Source organism: Buteo buteo, chromosome Z, assembly GCF_964188355.1.
Source record: "Buteo buteo chromosome Z, bButBut1.hap1.1, whole genome shotgun sequence".
Lineage (NCBI taxonomy): Eukaryota > Metazoa > Chordata > Aves > Accipitriformes > Accipitridae > Buteo > Buteo buteo.
In genome coordinates, this window is record NC_134204.1 from 71,003,886 (window position 1) to 71,024,648 (window position 20,763).

Here is a 20,763-nt window from a genome sequence, read left to right on the forward strand (position 1 = left end):
ATAATCCTCCAAATGAAGAGTGTGAGAACAAATCACATGGAATGCTTTGAGAATAAAAGCAGATTAGAGAAAGAGGAAACTGGGCCAAAAAGAAAATGTGTTGAAATTCAAGACAGGGCCTGTTAGTAAAATGAGTAAGAAACCATTCATAAGTAAATACTACTATTATAATAAAAATATGGGTTAACTTCTGGATAGATTCTGCAAGGGTTAATATAGTAACCATAAATGATGGAAAAGGCTCAGAGTAATTAATTCAGCAAATATTGAACTATTTTTGCGCTGGCTAAAAACTTGGAAGTCTGGAGTTCAACTTGACCAGATCCACACTGCCATAGCTGCTCAGCTTTTAGTGGAGTTGATCTGACTTACACCAATCAAGGCATACTGTCATTTTTCGCTTTTATAGACTGCTCAAACAGCACTTTAGCCCTGCAGTGAGGGACTTAATGTGCAAAACTTACTGTAAGCCTCTGGGAGGAATACAGCGTCTGGGGTCTAAATCAGGAGACAAAAGGCTGTCTTTCCCACTACCTCCACACACTAGCAGTGATCAAACAGCACAAGACTTTGCTAAGTAGAAAGGACAGTGTTCCTCCTCCTGTATCCCTGGTTGCTAATTTCTGAGGGGAAAAAACATCTGGACATGTCTTACTACCTTAGCAAAGGCTCTGCATTAACATACATCCTCTGGATTCCTGGTGGATAATAATTGTACTTAAATGGAGTAGTTAAAATCTTACTGTAATAACAAATAAAAGCTACTACATTAGTAATGGAAAATACAAGAACAGCAGCAGGGAATATATCACTTGCCTTTGGTGCCATTCATCTATGTGCATATTTAATCCACCTGCTGACATTAATTTCAGTGCTTATTTAGGCCTTATTTGCAAAATACCATTTTTACCCTCTGACAACTCATTCAGTCATAGTAGAAGATTGTGCCAACCTTTTTCTTCCAGAACTGAGAGAAAAGCAGAGCCAGGTTCAGTGCAAAAGCTAGGAGCTGAGGCTTACTATTCTTTTCTGCTTCCTATTTATATGGAGATGGAGGAGGAGGACAAGGAAGCATCTGGAAATAAATCTCACTAATCTCTCTAAAGTATGGGGAGTGATAGAAAAACTTGTTTTCAACCTGAAATTCATCATTTTCCAACTGTCTGTTTTTCTGTCTTGTTCCTATCCATTTCCATATTCATGTCAGAAGATCTTCTGATATAAGTTCTACTAATTTCTCCGAAGTGTAAAAATGGGAACATGCTTTTGTTACTTTGAAATTAACTATTTGACACCTGTTTCGAAAGCAAACATTTAATCATAGCTGTAAAGAACAGCTGGCACATTCTAGAAAGCAATGGAGAATGTGCTCCTTGAAAAGAAGTCTATATTTTTTACTGCCTATACATGCTTGTTTTGCTCAAGGAGCATTAAAGACGCAGAGAAAAGCAGTCGAAATTCCTCTGCTGCACCCTAGTGGTAGCCTGTGTTTGTCCGTTTCACCTTTATGCCTGAACGTGAGTGATTAACTGTTCTTAACTACTTTTCAATGAAAAGTTGGATACTGCCTATTTTTTACCAAAGTGTTTGTACTAGTACTTTGCTTTTTGATTTCTCACTTTTTCTGCAGAAAGTTAACATTCTGAATAAAAGCAGCAGTCAAAATTCAAGAATCTTCTGCTAAGTTTCTTCCAAGGCTTCCTGAACAGACCAGATCACTTATGATACGGCACAGTCACAATGAATATTTCTCTGACATATTTTCCTGACTCTGAGGGCAGAGAATGATGCATCATAAGGATATACCCTGACCCCTAGCAAAAGTGAGAGCACAGAGCTAAATTACACCTCATGCCAGGCACTGCAATACTATTTCTGTTTAAAAAGTTGTCTTTTTTGCCTGTTTGCAGGTAGTCCAAGTCTTTCCATACAACTAAGCCTTCATTAAGATCTACTTCAGTGGTCGCACTAACCAACAGGACACCCACTGAACACAGTAGCTGAGGATAACATAGTGAGGAAAACACAGGTTGGTGTTTCTTTTTATCCTGTTTCTTAGCACAACATTTAGATGTCATGAGAGTGGGTAATCGTCTACTACTGCTCTGTGTGCAAATAATACCTCCACTGTTGATGACTCTTTCAGTGAACAGACTGCCTCATTCACCACAGACCTTAATCAAAAACTGTGGTTGTGCCAAGAGCAATCTACCCAATGGGACTTACTACGAAATGTTAATTTCAATGCTACCGGGCTCTCAATGCTTCATTTTCATCAGTGAAATCCCATTCACCTTGGGTTTTTTTAATGCAGTTTCTTAACTGACCACAACCACTGAAAATCTATTTACTAAACACTGATGAGATATTTCAGTCACGTTCGCTGTGCAAGCAGCTCCTGTATAGCCAGATTTAATTCTGTGGTGCTTTCAACACATACCAATGCTAAGCCTCTTTTTAAATGTCCGCCTCCTAAAAGCATTTAGTATTGGCCTGATGGCAGGTCTTGCAGTAATTTTGCCTTTTAGGAGATTTTGTAAATGTGTTATTCGGAGGTAATGACTCAAAAGGGCTATTCCACACTAGACTCCCATCTGGATGGTCTTGTTGCATGCTAAAAATTACACTGGCAGTACTTAGTTTAGTCCATTTACAAAGAAAATTTACCTAGGCTACAGAACCCTGTTCTGGAGCAAGCATTCACATGAAAGTTAATGGAGGAGTATCTGCTGTACTTTAACATTACACCCTGTTATTTCACATTCTCTTTCCTCTGGCTACACCCACAGAGAAATGGCAAGCTCTGCTAAAATCCCACCCTGAAGTCTGCCTTCCCAACCCGAACATAAAGCTAGCACACTGAAAGGAAGAGTTAAAGGCTGTTTTTTTCCATATGAAACTAATTTAGGATTAAATTGCCAAACCTCAGCAACTATTTGATGTGTCTTTGATCTTTGAAACTCTTGTTAATGAGTAATTGTGACAATGCACTCAAGTATTTGTTGGTAAAGTGAACCTCTTAAGCTTTCAGAAGCAAGCAAAAATGACTTTATATTCCAGTGTTCTGAGTGGGCATCTGGGAGTAGAGGAGACTTCCAGGAAGACGTAATACGCTGATTAAAAAAAAAAAAAAAGATGACAGTTATTTTACTTGTTTAGTGAAGAATGGAGTGTAGCGTGAGTGCTTTGGAATGTGATCGTTAAAAAAAAGTTAGAAAAAAAACCAAGAGGACTTAATTTTCAAGAGAAACATTTTACTCCTCTGTGTGTGTCAAACCTGTCTGTAGATGCTCTTTACTTAGCTGAAAGTAACTAAGGACAGAGAGCAATATCAGTTACTGAAATTAGTAGGGCCTGACTCCCAACAAATCCCAAGATCCTGCAATGGCACTGTGTGGTGATTTAAGTATTTTTGAGGTTGAATCCAACTTAGAGAAATAGTCAGGCTGAGCTGATTCTCTTAGCTGAGCAGGGCTTATGGAAGGGGAAGAGGCTGACATGAGGCCTGGGATCCCACCACAGCCAGAGGTCTTGCCAGGAGCGGTATCTTGGGCCAATGCAGTGGTTCATAAGGAAATTCCTGGGCTGAAAGGCAAGGGCTCTGTTTTGGTGGTCTCTCAGAGAAAGCCAGGCTGGACTCCAGTGCTTAGACTTTCATGATGCCAGTGGTCTGTGGTGGGAAACTGTGAGGTTCACAGCTTTTCTCTCCGGCAACCAGCCTTGCACCGACTGACACCTGCAGGTGGGTCCCTGGGTTGGGGCTGTGCAGATGAGCTCTCGAATTCTCTCCCAGGAGTTGCTTCCAGGCCTGTCGTGGCTTTGGTGCTGGAGGTGCTGGTGCCTGTCCCCATGCTGCGATGCACAGGTGCAGGATCCCTGTTAGCTTAGCTGTAGAACACATTTTGATGTTGGGTGCTCGTTCCCTCTGGTCCTTGGGGAATATAAGGACATCTCCTTTTGCAGGGATAAGTGCCACTGCCACATTGCCTTCCCTGCCTGACCCTCCGGGATGTAATGCTGTTGCCAGAGCCATCAGCTGTCCTGCACACCTTGAAAGTTTCTATTTTACATTCATGACCACCTGCTGGTCCTGTTCAGTTACGTCACAGGGCACAGAAGCAGGTTTTTAATTGTTTTACTTGTAGCATGGTTTGGAAAATTCACACTCTTCCCAAAATCTTGAACTGAGTTACACAGTGTAAAGTTTTGTCTGCATAAGAAGGTGATAGAGCAGGTCCATAACAGGGTGACCCACAAGTCAGCCGGCCTGCTGGGAGACAGTGGGGAACTGCTTTAATACCCAAGTTGGATCTAACTTTGAGGTTGCCTGTGCTCTGAGCTGCCAAGACCCCTCCCATCCTGCATTATTCAGTGAAATAACCACCTACGAAATGAGTGCTTGCAGCAGCATTCACAGTGTGTATCTTTCCATGTATCAATGCTGGAGCGCACTCAGCAGAGTCTGTTTCGGTTAGAGACTTACTCTAGAGTAGGAAGGAGGAAATGTAATGGTAACCAGGGGGAGCAAACAGGGACTTTGCACTTAACAACCAGGTTTTTGTCGTTCACAGATAGAGATAGGCTTCTGCTCCTGCTTGTTTTCCTCATTATGGAGCACAGCAGCTCCAAGTCAGTGGTTTCCCGGTCAGGGGGTATTTGCTGCTGTTGAGCTGGCCCAGAGGAGAGCAGTGATGAGGCTGGCGAGGGGGTGCTGGCCTTTAGCACAGCAGTAGCATAACAGGGGACACCAAAGGGGCACAGAAATACTGCTGGAGATTGTCCAGGACAGCTGGAGCCATCATGATAGCATGCCCCTTAGCACCAGCCCAAATGCTACTCCAGAAGGAAGATGGGGGGGCCTCCAGGTGTGGGGTTACAGGGTGTGCCCGGTGCCTCTCCCCAGGGCCAGGGCTGGGGTCACGCTGTCCTCAGCCCTGGGAAGTCGAGGTCTGGCTGAGGTGCAGGGCTGCCTGCAGAAGCTATGGGCAAAGGCCAGCACACCATGTAGCATCAGGGAGGATGAGCAGGAGAGCAACAGGATCCTTCCAAGGAGATGCTTGTGCAGAGGCAAGAGCTGGAGCCCTGTGCTGCTGTGAGGGGTGCACCCACTCTGAGTGGGTGAACAGCACTTTGGCTCAGGCATCACCAGCAAGCAGTCCTGACTGAAATCAATGACTGCTCTGCAAACCGTGAGAATCATGCTAGGCCATTACCGTCTCAGGAACCTAGGCCACGTCTTATCAGGAGCTAACATTACTAGCCTGAGGTGGGACTAGACAAAAGTAAAACCACTATGGCTGCACTCCTGCATATACACCAAGGCGGGGCTGACTACAAGTCAACCACTTTATGCTATAGATATCTGTAGGCTCCCCCCGCCCCGAGCCCATTGAGCTCACCTGCACAGCAGCAGGCTGCACAGCAGTGATCTCCCCTTGAGCAGGGACACCCCTCATGGTTACTTCTCAAGGTTGAGAGACCCCTTACCTGCCATCTGGTATCCGTAATGAGGTAAACAACATTTTCTATTAGGCCTAAAAGTATATTGCATACTAGCAACATTTATGTATCCAGCTATAGCTTAATTATTAGAAGTGTACTAAGTAGTAGAGTATTTGACCACTGTCTAATCACTATTTAAATAATCATTTAAATCATTGTCAAATCATCATCAAACCACTGTTTGCCATTCAATTATTGCTTAATCACCACTTGATTACTATTTCATTATCATTCAATCATTGATTAATTATAATTTTATCATCATTTAATCATCAATAAAACCCTTTTAGTTAACTCCGCAACAATGACTTCTCTTAATAATTCATCTGCGACAGCTGTGTAAGAGGTACGATGGCTAAACACTATGCTTGAGTTTGTAGTAGGTTGGGTCCCCTAAGATGGCAAGGCTGGGAGCTTGTGACTCCCTGCAGCAGGAGAACAGCTCCTTCTGCTCAAGCAGATGTGAACTGAAGGCACTCAGGTGCAACACCCTGAGAACAGGTAAGGAGGAACAAGCTCAGTCTGGAAAGGCATCTGAGCCTGAAACACATGTCCCCCCATGAGGACATTTGAGTGATGGTGGCTGGAGACTTTACTTTTTCTGACCAGACTTACTGTCTCAGGGGGTTTACCGCTTGCCAGGGCCTTAGATCTGGGATGGTTTGTCCAGCCCTTGGACCATCACCCTCTGTCATCCATGTGGCCGCCAATGACACTGCCAAAGGAGCATCTCCAGTGTGGCCCTGTCACTTTGGAGTCTAGGATGAAGGGCATGGGAGTGCAGATGGTGTTTCCTTATATCCTTGCTGGTGAAGGAGTGGGTGTGTCCTGCGGGCCAACAGGCTCAATCAGACATAAAGAGAAAAAAGACTTTATGTTTTATATACTGGGTTTCTGATACATTATTAGAGTGTAGAAACAAAAGGGGTTGTTTCTGGCAAGGCCGACCAGAATGGGACTTGACTGCAAGATATGTTGTGATAAGAGGGAGAACCAGTTATGCTCCATTTTATTTTTCGTAGTCCCGATTCATTGTAGGCCTGTTCAAACTCTTATGAGCAGGACTGATTTTTTGCATTTAGTACGTTTGTGGAGGAGACTTCCAATCTCCATTGCTTACACATATTGTTACGAGTGGGAGTGATACTTGATAGGACCTCATAGAAGACTGCCTCATCCCTTCTCCATCCACCATAGCTTGCAAAATTGTTGTTAGGCTGATATTCAAAAGGAGATTTCAACATAAACCCTGTCCCATTCTGTTCAGTCTGCAGGGAGTCCACCCAGATGGTTAATAAGGATAAACTCAATATCCTGGCTTGCGGCATTTGGAATTGGAGTGCATATACCTTGGTCAGTGTGATTCCAAATATACATAAAATCATGAATTAGTTCCCATGCTAAGTTTGGGGATTCCTCTCCTCAAGTCCCACCAAGAGTGATGAAGAGGAGAAAGACACAAACTTTCCAAAACATTTTATAATAATACAAATAACCTTAAGGCAAAGGGTCAATATTAGACATACCAAAACATCTTTCTCTATTTAAACATAAATAGACAAAAGCTGAGATTAAACAAATAACACACACAATTATCAACACAGTCAAGGTTAACATAGGTCCCACATCATTTTCTTTTCCTCCTTTTTAGATCTAAAATGCATACAAAAAAGAAACAGAATAAAATAGGAAAAGGTCAGAACAACAGCACAATCCACCTAGTGTGGATTCGAAGATCCCTTCTGTGGGCATCAGTAGGCATCCATGCATACATATCGGTGGGGGCCCTCTAAGTCAGTGGTACTGGTCCCACAGTGGGTAAATCCACCAGGACTGGCTGCCCTGGGTACTGAAGGGGATTCACAGGGTCCTTGGTTTTCATCTCCCCAGAAAATACAGACAGAGCCTTGGGACAGAAGGCTCACAAGCCAGGGGCAACCATTGATTCCCCACTGGCCGTTTACTCTCATTACTGCGTCTGGCACCCATTGTGGCCATCATGGTTCGTGGGTTTTAGGGCCTGCTTTAGAAGGTATGCTCCACAATCCCATTCACTTGGGGATAGTATGGGCTATGGAAAAACCACTGGATTCCTTCGTTCTGAGCCCACTCCTGAACCACCATGCCAGTAAAGTGGCTTCGATTGTCTGATTGGATTCATTTGCATTTAGGCAAGCAGCTAAACCATCATTTTAACCCCTTCACTGTACTTTCCCCTGTTGCCCGAGATACAGCTTCTGCTTGGGTTAGGCCTGATACTATTTCAACCCCCACCAACACATAGCGTTTTCCCTTGGAAACCCCGAAAGGACAAATATAATCCACCTGCCAGGTGTTCCATAGTCCCTTATTGTCCCTTAGGTGTATGGGTTGGTCCTTAAGAGGGTTGTGTTCTCTTAGCTGAGTATGGCAAAGACCACACGCTGAAATAATGGTTTCGCACAATTTTCTGGTTATGGCCCATTCCCTACTTACCGCCTCTTTAAACAAATTTTTGCTCCATGAGTAGCCTCATTTTACATGCAACCGTTCCAGAAAGTGTTCCCATTTTTTCTCTTCACCCTCTGCAGTCAACCTTGCCAAGCAGGTCAGCAAATCCACCTGATTATTCAAAAGGTGAGCTGGATGCTCTCCTGTCTAGTGCACAGGGAGCCATCCTACTAAAAAGGATTTCCACTTGGTAATGTTCAAGATTTCCTCACATTTTTCTTGTTGCCGCATCGGTACCCAACTGACCTCACATTGATTTTGTTCCCAGAATGGGAGCCATTCAGTACATCCCTTAAACACAGTGTATGAATCTGTGTAAATAAACACTGGTTCTTTAGCCTTGGCCTCTTCAGTAATTATGCTCCATACAGCAACCAATTCTCCTATTCGAGCGCTTCCCTCACCTTCTGTCACAATTCAGTTCTCTGAATCAACATGCAGGGCTACCGCTTGGTATTTCCATACCTGTCCCTCTCTCATGCATTCCTCAGGTGGAGTTCAAATGGAGGAGCAGGTTTTATGCATGAGGGAGGAGGTTCTGTGTCTGGCTGGTCAAAGGGTGGATCTTGTATTTGGAGGATTTGGGGTGTTCCCTCCTCTATCTGTTGTGTGTGACAATAGTGATCTAATTGGGCATACCACTTTCTCACTGTTTCTCGCTGTGCAACCCCCATGTCTCATAGAATGATTTATTGTTGCTGTATGATTCAGCTTCCTGTAGGGCTAGGCTAACCACAGAGACCCTTCTTTTCTGCATCTTTGAAACTGTGCAAATAAAACCCCATGGGGCGGATTGGACCCTCCGGTCCACATTGCCACATGTGTATGGATACTCCATGAGCTGCAAAACCCCACTCAATATGGAGTGGATCTGTCGGGTGTATTGGCCTCCAGTCCTGACATACCCCAGCCTCAAAAATTAACAACTTTAAGGCTTCTTCGTGGACAGGGGTCCAGTCCCAAGTAGCCCTTTTGTGTGTTAAATCATAGAGGGGGTGGGCTATGATAGAAATATGGGAATGTGTTTCCTCCAAAATACTAGCAAGCTTAGGGCATGTTGCAGTTCCTTCTTATTTTCAGGCATTTTTACCTGCTCGAGGGTAGTTAAAGTTTCAGGGGGAATGCACACCATTCCTCCCCTCCACCATATACACAGGAACTTTTCCTCAGAAGATGGGAGTTGTACTTTTTTGGGTGGAATTTGGAGCCCTGAATTTTCTAGTTGGGTGATTATTTCTGTCTGGTTCTGTCCCACTGTGGTGGTGTCAGGGCTGTTGACCAGTACATCATCAATATATTGATATATTTTAACCCCTCCTCCGGGAGTAATTTGGGCCAGTTCTTGTGCCAACGGTGGCGATATCCCTGGGGGAGATGAATAAAAGTGAATTGCACACCTTCCCATGTAAAGGCAAAATGATCTCTGTCTCCCTCCTGCAAGGGGACCATAAAAACCATATCTTTCATGTCAATGGTTGTCAAAATTTGCTGGGCTTGGTCCTCTATGGTCACAACCAATTCAGCTATGTTAGGCACTGCAGCTGTCAAGGGGCCTATATTTGCATTCAAACACCTGTAGTTGATGGTTAATTGCCATTTCCCCTTCAGTTTGAGCACAGGCCAGACAGGAGAGTTAAAGGGGGAATGTGTGGGGATAATCATCCCTTTCTCCTTTAATTCAGCTATGACTGATGTGATCCCTTCCCTTGCTCCCAGGGTTTCACATTAACAACTTTGGAGGTGGGAAGTGAAGGCCCTTGCTGTAAAAGTCTCATAGAAGCAGTAGGGAGCCCAAATTTCCATTCCCTTCCTTTCGAATCCACCCAGGCTCATCCCTTTATTAGATCAAGTCCCAAGATATTCATGGGGAAAGTTCCCAAACTCATGATAGCCTCTACTGGAATTTAGTTTCCAGGTAACCAGCATTTAACCCGAGCCACTGGCTGTGGCTTAGAGTTTCCAAAAACACCTGTAATCCAAATCTGTTTTTTATCGGCAGCTATGCCATTGCAGTCAGCAACATCTGCTCACAGTGCTGAGACTTGAGTGCTGGTGCCCACTAAAAATGTAACTGGGATTTTAAAAGGGCCAAGGGTAAAGGTAATCAACAGGTGTCCCTTAGTATTTTCTGTGAGCCTTCTTAGGTGGACTCACCGGCTGTCCCCCAACTCACTTATTGGGGAGAGTACATCCAGTTTCCTGATCCAAAATCAATCAAGTCCTTTTCAGGGGCAGTAGGTGTTTGAGGGACAGTTACTGCCACCTTGTGAGACTTCGGTTCCATCCTGCCTTTCCCCTGGGAGGACTGCTCTGTTCTGAGGCGTAATGTCCTCTGACTTTTCCGTGCTCAAATAAGTCTCTCTAGGGCTGTGGTGGTAGGCCATCCATTACGTGCCGGGGAACCCCCTTCTCAATTCCTTCAGCTCACAACAGATTTCTTTTTGCCCCTAGATTTCATGAGGGGAGAGTGATCCTCCCATTGTTCTATTCTATGCACAGCGACTTTAGATTTACCCATTCCCACTGTGAGGCCCATCCTTCGGCCATAGTTAATCAACTCTTGTGCCACTTCCCCTCAGGTCATAGCTCCCCGCTGTTGGTTCCATCTTCCTCCCCTCGGGGCTAATGCATCCCACAAATGGTCCTGGAGTTGGACCACATATAGTTTTAAACAATCAGGCAAGCCCCGGATCACGGGAGTCATCCTGTTGGGGTTGGTGTTTAATCGGGGAGGGTTGCTAAGATACTAAATGCCTGTCATGCATCAACTGGAGACAAGCAGTCTTTTGCAGACTTTCAGTTAAGTGTTTTATAGTTGGGGTCTCGATACCCATTGCGTCCCCTCGTTCCATGGGATCTAATCTCCCTTCCCAATATGCAACTCATTGGGTTATGGACCACGATTCTTTCCAGTTGTCAGTGGTCAAAAATACCCCAGGCCCCCAGTACTCCTGTGCCTCATCTTCTGACAATAAAACCCAGTCTCTGTCAGTCAATGATACCCTCCATACATATTCAGTCTTGGTTCCTTGAGCTAATCTAGTATATCTTTCCTGGATTTTTGATAGTTCGGTCACTGAATATGTTACTGTTTGGACAGTAACTTGCGGGACCCTTCCCGCCTGACCGTTACCATCTTGGTCTTAATTAGAGGTCTCAACGTTGCCTCCTCATTTTGGGGGTAAAAAATTTCTTGGCTCATCTCTAACTCCTTTGTTGGATACAAGGATCTCTTGGATAATTTTGCCAGACTTGTAAATCCCAGTTCACTATCCCAGATGGAGTTAAGTTCTGATTGGTCACGGGTTTCTTTTGTGTTCTCCTCTAGTTTGGACTGTAAGATTTTTTTCTCAGACCAGGGCTGTAGCGTTCGCTACATATCAAGGTGCCACGCTTAGATCACTGGTCGGCCCGGAACAGGGAAAGCGACAGATAACACACACAGTGTGAGTGCCAACTTCCACCTTTTATTGCGCAGTTAATTCCTTTTATACTAACAAGGGGAGGTGGGATTACAGGTACATCACAAGGCTGTGACTAACCCTCTAACTTTCCGTGACATTGTGAGATCTTCCGAACGCCGAACCCTACACAGGGCATCCAACAGAGCTGTGTGGAGTCACTGAGTGGTGTTACGCTCAGCAGCTAATTGGCTTTGCAAAATTTCAATTTGCTCTTGCAAGGACTTGACCGTTTTATTAACATCACGTTCCTCAGCCAATTGATCCTGGAGAACTTTTACCTGGTCTTGCAAGGATCTGATTGTCTCCCCTTCTGCCTGCCTGATCAAGTGTCTATCCTTCTGGGCTGTGGTCAGTGCTGCCCCTAATGCAGCACACACTATAGCTTTTCCTTTACCTGACCACAACCTTTGCTCCTTCGCAAGGTTAGTGATACAACTTGCCGCTGCCTCTGAATTATGCCAATTATCGTGGGCCCATACCATTCCTGGTGGAGTAGGTCACGCCTTGTACTCCTTCAGTTTCTCAAGAATCGGGGAGCAGTCAAGCACTGATATTTCCCAGGCAGTCATGGCTTGCTACTGCTCGAACCTCTCCCAGCTTAGAGCTGAGAGGTGACTTCCCAGTTCTCCCTGTCCGTGTTCATCAGATGGAGAATCAGTATCCCTTAGGACCTTCCAACACCAAGGCGTTCCTGTCCATGACACCAATTTAAATGTCATGACCCACTCAGAAGAGGAGGGTGAGTGTCTCAGATTTGCAAATCCCCAGCAGTGTGGACTAAGTTGAGACAACTCTCAGGTCTGTATACAAACATTTATTAGATTCTCACAGTGATTAATATATGTCCTAAACTAGGTTTTCCAATAATTGGTTAGGTATATAACAAATTATGGCAAGCGGTAAGGTATGCCTTGCATTACTTAACAAATCTAAGAGAAAAGAGAAACGGGGCAGGGTGGGAAGGGGGGAGCAGGGAGAGAGAGAGAAAGCATGAAAGAGAGAAATAAAGACATGACTGGTCCTGTTTCCAGCATTGGTCCAGCTAACAGGGGGGATTCTGGTTCATAAGAGCACTTTTCTGTGGAATTCCACACACTTTCCTTTTCCTTCTCTTTTCAGTGGCACCTATCTTCCCCCTTTATGTTCACTGTATCAGTATGACCCGCCCTCCTGCTGCCGTGGCAGCTTCATTTCAGGTTCTCCCACTCCTCCCTCCCCAGCCCCCAGGTGACGTGTAGCATGATTTGGATTGAGAGATTTGGCTTGAGAGATGAGTGCTGTAGTCACACATATGTTTAGCATGATCTCCGTAATCTTCATTAGCATATGCAAGGATGTCAACTTTAATATGCATTTCATGAATAATGAGGCAAAGGTCATTCATTGGACGGGATGGCCCTGAAAACAGAGAGTTAACAAGCTTCACAAGTTGCACCAGAGCAGAACCATCCTGTCTCCACAGGGCTTCCTCCCCCAGCTGCATCCTTTGCTATTCCTCCCACATGGCTATCCTTATCAGTCCATTGAGCACAAGGCCTGCATTATTCAGTTCAGGGTACTTCTGAGTGTTTGAGACATTCCTCAGAGAGGCTCGGAGAGCCTCTGCCCCCCCCCCCCCCCCCCCCCGCCCCCCTTATCTTTACCAAGTTTTGTCTCTCACCACTGCCCACTGCTTCTCTCAGTCTTTGTTTCGGGGGAGTTACGAGCCGTATCCTGCAACAAGTTCTTGAAGAAAAGCAAGAGGCGAGGTCTCTATAGCTAGGTGAGAATACAACAGTATGGGCTAATCACATACAGAAGGGACTTCCTCTCCTGAACAAGGAGGAATGTCCCAAAGAACAAATCTGGCGAACAGCACTGAACTTCACCTAAAAACCACTAGCACTTCTAATCTAATTACAACTTTTGTTTTGATATAGTCAAACTCAGCTTGTTTGAAAGCACTGAAACAGACTACGTAGTAGTTGAGGCAAGCAGACAGCATGGCAAACAGACTGCTTTTGTTTGTCTCAGTTTCCCTTTCTCCATCTTCAACAGGAATTTAAATGTTCTCGTAGTCTCTCTGAATTCAGGTGTCCTCTGTGAATGTCTGCACTCTCACCTGGTGGACACAGAGATAAAACTCAAGGAACTATGTCAGCTCATACCAACGGACAACATAGCCAGATCTCTAAAAGAGATAGTATTTGTGTGTGTGTTGAAGTCCGTTCACATTTGAAATGGCTGACTGTAACATTTTGAATCATAGGATCATGGGATAATTCAGGTTGGAAGGACCTGCTGAAAGCCCGCTTACCCATGAGGTCAGACCAGGTTGGCCATGGCTTATCCAGTCATGTCTTGAAAACTTCCAAGGATGGAGATGGCATAAGCTCTCTATGTAATATGCTTCTCTGCTTGGCTGCCTTTAGGGGGAAGATTTCTCCTTATATCCAGCCTGAACACCTTGTTTGAAGTTCTGCCCTTTTTCTCTTGTCCTCCCAGCATGCACTGCTGTGAAGAGCCTTGCTCCATCTCCTTGAAAACCTCTGTGTTGGTACTAGGGGGCTGCTATGAGGTGCCCCTGAAGCTGTCTCTTCTTCAGGCTAAGTCCTGCTCCCTCAAACTCTCCTCACAGGATAAGTGCTCCAGCCCCCATCCTGGTGGCCCTCCACTGACATAGTTCTAGTTTGTCAATGTGATTCCTGTATTTGGGGCCAAAACGGGATGCAATACTCTAACGAGTGCTGAGGAAACAGGCATAATCCCTTCTTTCAGCCTACTAGTTGTGCTCCTGAACAGCTAGGATGCCGTTGAGCCTGATCGTTGCCAGGGTGCGCAGCTAGCTCATACTAGCTTATTGTCAACCAGATACCCAGGACCTTTTCCACAGTGCTGCCCCACTTGCCTGTCTGTTCATTTCTCCTGCCTGTCCAGGTCCCTCTGGATGGTCATGTAATGACTGTTCCCCCCAGCTTGGTGTCATGTGCAAACCTGACAAAAGTGCTCTCCATGACCTTTGCCACGCTGTTGATAAAGACGCTAAATGCAACAGGTCCCAGGAGAGACACCTGCAGTTCTCCTTGCATTACGGTCCTCCAAGCGGGTTTCAAGTATGACCCATTAACCCCTACCCACTGAGCCTAACCATCCAACCAGTTTTTTACCTGTCTAGTCATCCACGCATGCTGGACCATAATATTCCAGCTTGGTGTCGTGGTTTAACCCAGCAGGCTGCTAAACAATACAAGAATACAAGAATATTGTGGGAGACCGTGTCATAAATCTTGCTGAAGTCAAGGTACCACTGGTCTCCCCCCCTACACAGATCTACCCATTTTGTCATGGAAGGCAATAAGGTGGGTCAGGCATCACTGACCCTTGGCAAATCCATACTGGCTGTTCCTAATCACCATCTTCTCCAGGGAAGAGATTTCACGCTGCTTCCCTCTTCCCCACCCTCTTGTATATTTGGGTCTCCATAAAGCTCTACAGTATCTTAGGTGTGTTTTCTAAATCATGTTTATAGGAGCAATTAGAAATATTTCAAAGCTTTTGTATCTAACTGCTCACTCTTTCTCCAACCATAAAAAGACATAGCATGCTTTCTTTAGTCCCCTAAGTTATTTTTACTGTTTCTCTTGGAACTGGTCATAAATATGGTCATATTAACAACAGGGAAAGGAGATGTAAAGTAAGATTAGTAGAAACTAGAAGATGCTAAGAAATTTTAGAAGGACTTCAGTGTTGGTCTACAGGACAACAGGATGATTTATTAAACCTTTCACCAAAACACAAATAAATCAGACTCAGGCATGAAAATCTGAACTACTCTTTTCTTGTCTCTCATGGCTTAATGAAGGTACCTGGGCGTTGTTTCAGACAGCTCAGGGGAGATTCTCACTTAATACGAAGCTGAGACAAATAGAGGTGCAGACAGCACACATCTATATAAACGAGATCCAGAGGCAGAGCCTCCTTCCTTGTCCCAACCTACTCCAGCCACAATACTTTGCCTAATGTAAGAAACAGAGGCGTTTCAGAGGCAGAGGAGGAGACTAGCAACATAGAAACTTTCTGGTGTGTAGACGTTTTCAAAATTAGCAACAGGAAGGTGAAACGAACATAAAGAACAAAAGAATTGTGTTATAGAGGAGACAGACCGCCAGGCAGAACCCTTTGTCTTTCCACATCAATGCAGAGATGTTGGCAGCAGAAGGCAAAATCTGCAGCAAACCATCTTCTTCTCCCAGTGCATCATCAGAAGACTTCTTGAGACGGAGCTTCGCGCACTCCCAAACTGCACGAGGCTGTGGTAGCAAAACTGTCCGGTTTAATGTCACGGTAAGAAACCAGCAGTCTTTTCAAGCTTCACGGTGTTAAGCTGCAAACGGAACCCGCCGCCTGTTTGCGCTCAGACCTTCTCACAAGCAAGTCTTTCTTCCCTGCCTCAGCCTTGCTTCCTGCGGCTTTGTCACCGGTCGCAATGCAGCGGCAGTAGCGGCGGGGCACCGAGGTACGCCCATCGCTCCGATGCCTGCTAGGTGCGGAGGAGCTCGTTTTCCGACACCCTTCCACCTCCTCCTCCACCGCTCACCTGAACCCAGGCGCCCTGCGCGTAATTCGCACCCGGCCGGAGCGGGGACGCCTCAGGCCACGCCGGGACCTGACCAGAAACGCCTGGGAAGCGGCAGGATGGCGGTGGCCCTGAGGGAGGGCGGCTGGCGTGAGGGGAGCCGGCGGAGCGGCTCCGGCGTCCCCTCAGGGCGGGCGGGCGGGCGGCCCGGCGCGGCGCGGCGCGGCCGGCAGGGGGCAGCGCGGCGCCGCCCGGCGAGGCCCTGACGGGGCGCCGCCCCCGCCCGCCCCCGCCGCGGCCGCCGCCGCCGCCGCCGCCGCCTGGGGCGGAAGCGAGGGCGAGCGGCGGCCGGTGCCGCGCCGCGAGGAGCGGGCATGGCGGACGGGACGCGCTCGCTGCGCGGCGGCAGCCCGGCCTCTAGCCCGCTGCTGGGCGGGCGGGGCCGCGCCGCGGCGGCGGCGAGCAGCTCGCCGGGCCACGGCTTCCGCAGGGTGACCCTCACCAAGCCCACCTTCTGCCACTACTGCACCGACTTCATCTGGGGGCTGGCCGGCTACCAGTGCGAGGGTAAGGGGATGGCGGGGGGCGGCCGGGCGGGAGGCAGAGCAGCCGGGGGGGGGGGGGGGGCAGGCCGGGCGCCGCGCCGCCGTGCTGGCCGGGGCGGCCGCCGGTCGTGCGGGACCTGCTGGGAACGACCGCCGCGTCCTGGACGAGATGGGGGGCTGGGGGGCGGGGAACAGGAGAAACTAAAAAATTCCAACACTCCTAACAAAAATTCTAACAGTGGTCATAAATGGCAGTAATGAAATTCTCATAATAATAAAATAGCATGGTGTTAAAAAGAGTACGTTCTACGAAAAATCTAACAACAGTAATGATAAAAATTCTAGTAATCGTAACAGATTCTAATAATAAAGTCTAACGACCACAGTAATACTAGAAATTCTAATAATAATAATTTCTAAAAATAAAAGGGTCTGAAACCAACAGTGATACTAATATTACAACAGTAGTTCTAATATTAATAACAACAAATTCTAATAATAATAAATGCTATCAATAATAATAAGTCTAACAACAATAATTTTAGTAACAAATTACAATAAATTCTAACAATAATAATAATACAATAATAATACCAATAATAATAATTCTGATAACCATAATAAGTTGGACATATGGCACTGCCCGCTCCTGCCTGGTGGCACAGGTGTTTGCCCTGATCCAGCGCTGCCCCTGCCCATCCTGGGATGGATCCGCTGCGAGCCACCGGCCTCCTCAGCAGGCACCAGCCACTGCCCGCCGGGGTGGCCAGTGGCTCGCAGCTGAGCCGTCCCAGGGGTGTCCTTATCTGCTGGCGTGCCCGATGCCACGGAGGAGACACAACCTGTGTCGAGTTTGAACCTTTTAAACCCTGATGCCAGGGAGGGGAGAAGGAATTGCTGGGTCTCCTTGCCAGCCCCCGTAGCAGCTGAGGTTTGTGGAGGTGATGAAATTATGGCCTGTTCTGATGCAGCGAAACCAAACGGTGCTATAGGGAAAAGAGGGGCTCTGCGTGTCCTGCTTAAAAAAAGAACCAAACCAAACCAAACCCTAAAACAACACCTTGATGTCTTTTTGAGCGTATGCAGCCCAGCCAGCTTGGGTTGCATCTCCAAGACCATGTCTGGAGGAGTTGTGTTGTACAAGAGCCTCATTGTTGAGGTGGTATCAAACAAGGCCGTGGGTGTAGAGAAGTACGCTGCAGTGCTTGAAATAGCTCCTGTCTTTTGTCATCGTTGTGGGTGAAGAGGGTGCAGGATTAAGTTGGGTGGAAGTCATGCTGTGTGGTGCAAAAAAAGTCTTGCAAGAATGGTTTTATATTTGCTTAAAACTTTGCTGAGAGATGCATCATACTGTCTGCATAGCAGAAGGTCACTGCCTACCCTAACAGCAAAAAAGCCCCAACCTTGAGTGAAAATTTCTTAATTTGTGAAAAAGCATAAAGCTAATCTTTTACAGTCTTTTATTACATCACTGCCTTAAAAAAAGGCAAATTACTAGAGTCATGGAAGTGGGTGTTCAGGTGCCACTTCTGTTACTTGAAGAGCTGTGCGGCTTTGGTACGTTAACAAAATGTGGAAGGCTTTCGTTCAGGATGTCTCACTTTTGTTCCATTCACATACTAGGTCCATAAAGGTAGTGCATAGCTGTAACTTGAGTTTAGGGTCTTTTCCTAGTTTGAAAACTGTGCTGACAGTTTGTGGTCTGGAATTGTTTTTCCCCTTTGGCTTTTCAGGCTGAATTCCGGGTAAGGGCTGTCTAATGATGGTGTGCTAATGAGGAACTTCTAAGCTGCGTTGTTAAGATATGTCTTTTAAACCTACATCCAAAACCTCCACCCCAAACAAGTCGTGTGTGTGAGGGGTAATGAGAAAAATACTCTTCATTAGCTGTCACATTCCCTGCTCAGAATGTGGGGGGGAAACCCTGTAATGTCACCTGACGCGTCAGTGTCTCCTTTGGGTGAAGAACTGGGGTTTTTTTTGTTGTTCATTTGTCAGTTTTCAGCCAGCTATGCTCAGTGTAATGTTTGTCTTTTCCAACAACTTAACTGCTAAACAACAAATTTCAAAAATACCCAATGGGTCATTCACTGACGGTGGCCACTGTTGACAGCCGTGTGTACAGCCTTGTACCTTGTTGTATAACTTGGCAGCTCATTTGTTCCAAATTATTTAATAAATGCTAATATGATTTCTTGAATGACATTTTAAGTAAATTCAGTTTAATAATTACCTCCTTGTCACATTTGCTTTAACTAATGGAGTTTGACCATTGTTCTTTAGAAAGTAATGAAAGGGTGATCTCTAGGAGTACCAGGCTGATTAAAAATAAGAAAATAACCCAGCCAGCTTTTAATGAAGGAAATGTTTGCAGTAGACTGGAAAAACTTGGTAGAGAATTGCTATCTCCTTTTTCTTCTCCCCAGAGAGACTAGGACTGTGGGTTTGATTGCTGCTGAGCTGATGTTGTTGTCACTGGGACTCCTTTTGATAAACCACCTACAGGCTTCAAAATGAAGCCATCGAGTGGCCTTTTTCTAGGTGAATTTGCAATGGTTTCTGTTCCAAATCTGTGGGTTCAGGTGTTCAGTCTCCTGATGCTGTTTGTGTTGTCCTTCTCTGAAGCTGGTCTTGAATTAAACAAGTTTCCAAACTTTGAAGGGAACTGAGCATGCTGATGATAAGACTCCGTCAGTTAAGGAAAGGAGAAAAAAAAAAAAAAGCTCCTGCCTATCATTATTTTGAGTAGTTTTATGGCCTGAATTACCTGGATTTGAGTCTTTGATTGATCACAATTTGTGCTTCTGACCCTTGGAAAATGGCATCTTCTATATGTGAATGACTAGGTCTGTGGAGTTTTTCAGTAAACTTAGCAACTACTCAGCAGACTGGCACATGCCCATGTGGCTTACATCGCTCTGTAGCAAAAATACAAGAAAGTATAATGATTTCTTAACACATTTCTGGCAGTGCAAGCCAAGATAAGTAATCCTTCCCTTTTCTTCTTGTGGATTCTGAAAAATACGTAGAAGAGGTGCTCTGATGCTCTCAGTACAAGGCACAAAGTGTCCTGGATCTAATCTCTCTGTTTTGAAGTGAGACACTGCTTCCCTCTGCAGTTCAGGACCAGTACTGCTGTCGACAGCACTTTGAACGGGACGGGAGGTACTGTTGGGGAGAATTGCAGCTCTCTTGCTAGATTGGCAAAGTATTTTTATAAGTGAAATTTTACAGGGAAGGCAGTAGTCTTCCTATGTGGGTTAAGTGTCCAGTTGGGTCTGAAGATGTGACTGTATTAAGCTTTTGTGCCCATATTTATTGTAATCTCAGTCAGCCAGGTTTGCAGCTGTGGTTTATTTTTGTCTTTCTCCACCGCCCCTCCCCCCCCCCCCGCCTTGTTTTCCGCAAGTCCTTTGTAAATCACTCTTTATTTTTCTTGCCACTTTACTCTTTGTAGCTGTCACTTCCTTTGATAAGTGTGTGTGCGAAAGAATAAGTAATGTTTGGATTGTAACATGAACAATTACTCTCTTACATTGCTCTTGCTTTCCAAAGCCTGGTCATTTCAGTTTTGAGTGCGTTTAAATTTCCTCAGGCTTGGCAAGGAAGAGGTAGTGTAAGTGACTGGGTTTCTGTGCATGTGTGTGTGCATCTTAAAAACGCAAACTATTAAATATATGAAGTCTGTAGAAGAAATAAAGAGAGTTGAGTTCTCATTGGTAGTGCACAGAGGAACCAATTTCATACATTAAAAAAATAGCTAGCAGATAGTTTAATTTGGAGTTTAGGATTTACTTTAACCACCAATAAATACATTTCTTTTCACAGTGCTGCTTCTTTTTCCATAAAAGACTTTAAAAAAAAAAAAAGTAGGGAAAAATTGTGAATCTGTACATTTTGGGGGCTACAAATATTTCCAGTGCTATAAATCCTTCTAATGTGAACTCAGTTTTGTTTATTTGCCAAAGGTAAAATGTAAGGGGTTTAATAAATAAGCAAGGTGGTTAGCAAATTTAACAGAATTGTTTAGCTATTTTCAGGTTTTATATATCTATCTCTATATATCTGTCGTGGTTTAACCCCAGCCAGCAACTAAGCACCATGCAGCCGCTCACTCACTCCCCCCCCCCACCCAGTGGGATGGGGGAGAAAATCAGGAAAAGAAGTAAAACTCCTGGGTTGAGATAAGAACGGTTTAATAGAACAG

General features: G+C 45.5%; 1 protein-coding gene across 3 annotated transcripts in view; it reads left to right on the forward strand.

The window, feature by feature from the left end:
• Positions 1-16,362: 16,362 nt before the first annotated feature.
• DGKQ (diacylglycerol kinase theta) overlaps positions 16,363-20,763 on the forward strand; it is a 101,701-nt gene continuing 97,300 nt past the window's right edge. For all 3 annotated transcript variants that reach the window (XR_012648844.1, XM_075019621.1, XM_075019622.1), the window contains exon 1: positions 16,363-16,578. Coding sequence is in view for 2 of the 3 variants with exons in the window: in XM_075019621.1 (XP_074875722.1) it covers positions 16,386-16,578 (193 nt within the window). In the remaining variant the exon portion in view is untranslated. The remainder of the gene's footprint in view (positions 16,579-20,763) is intronic.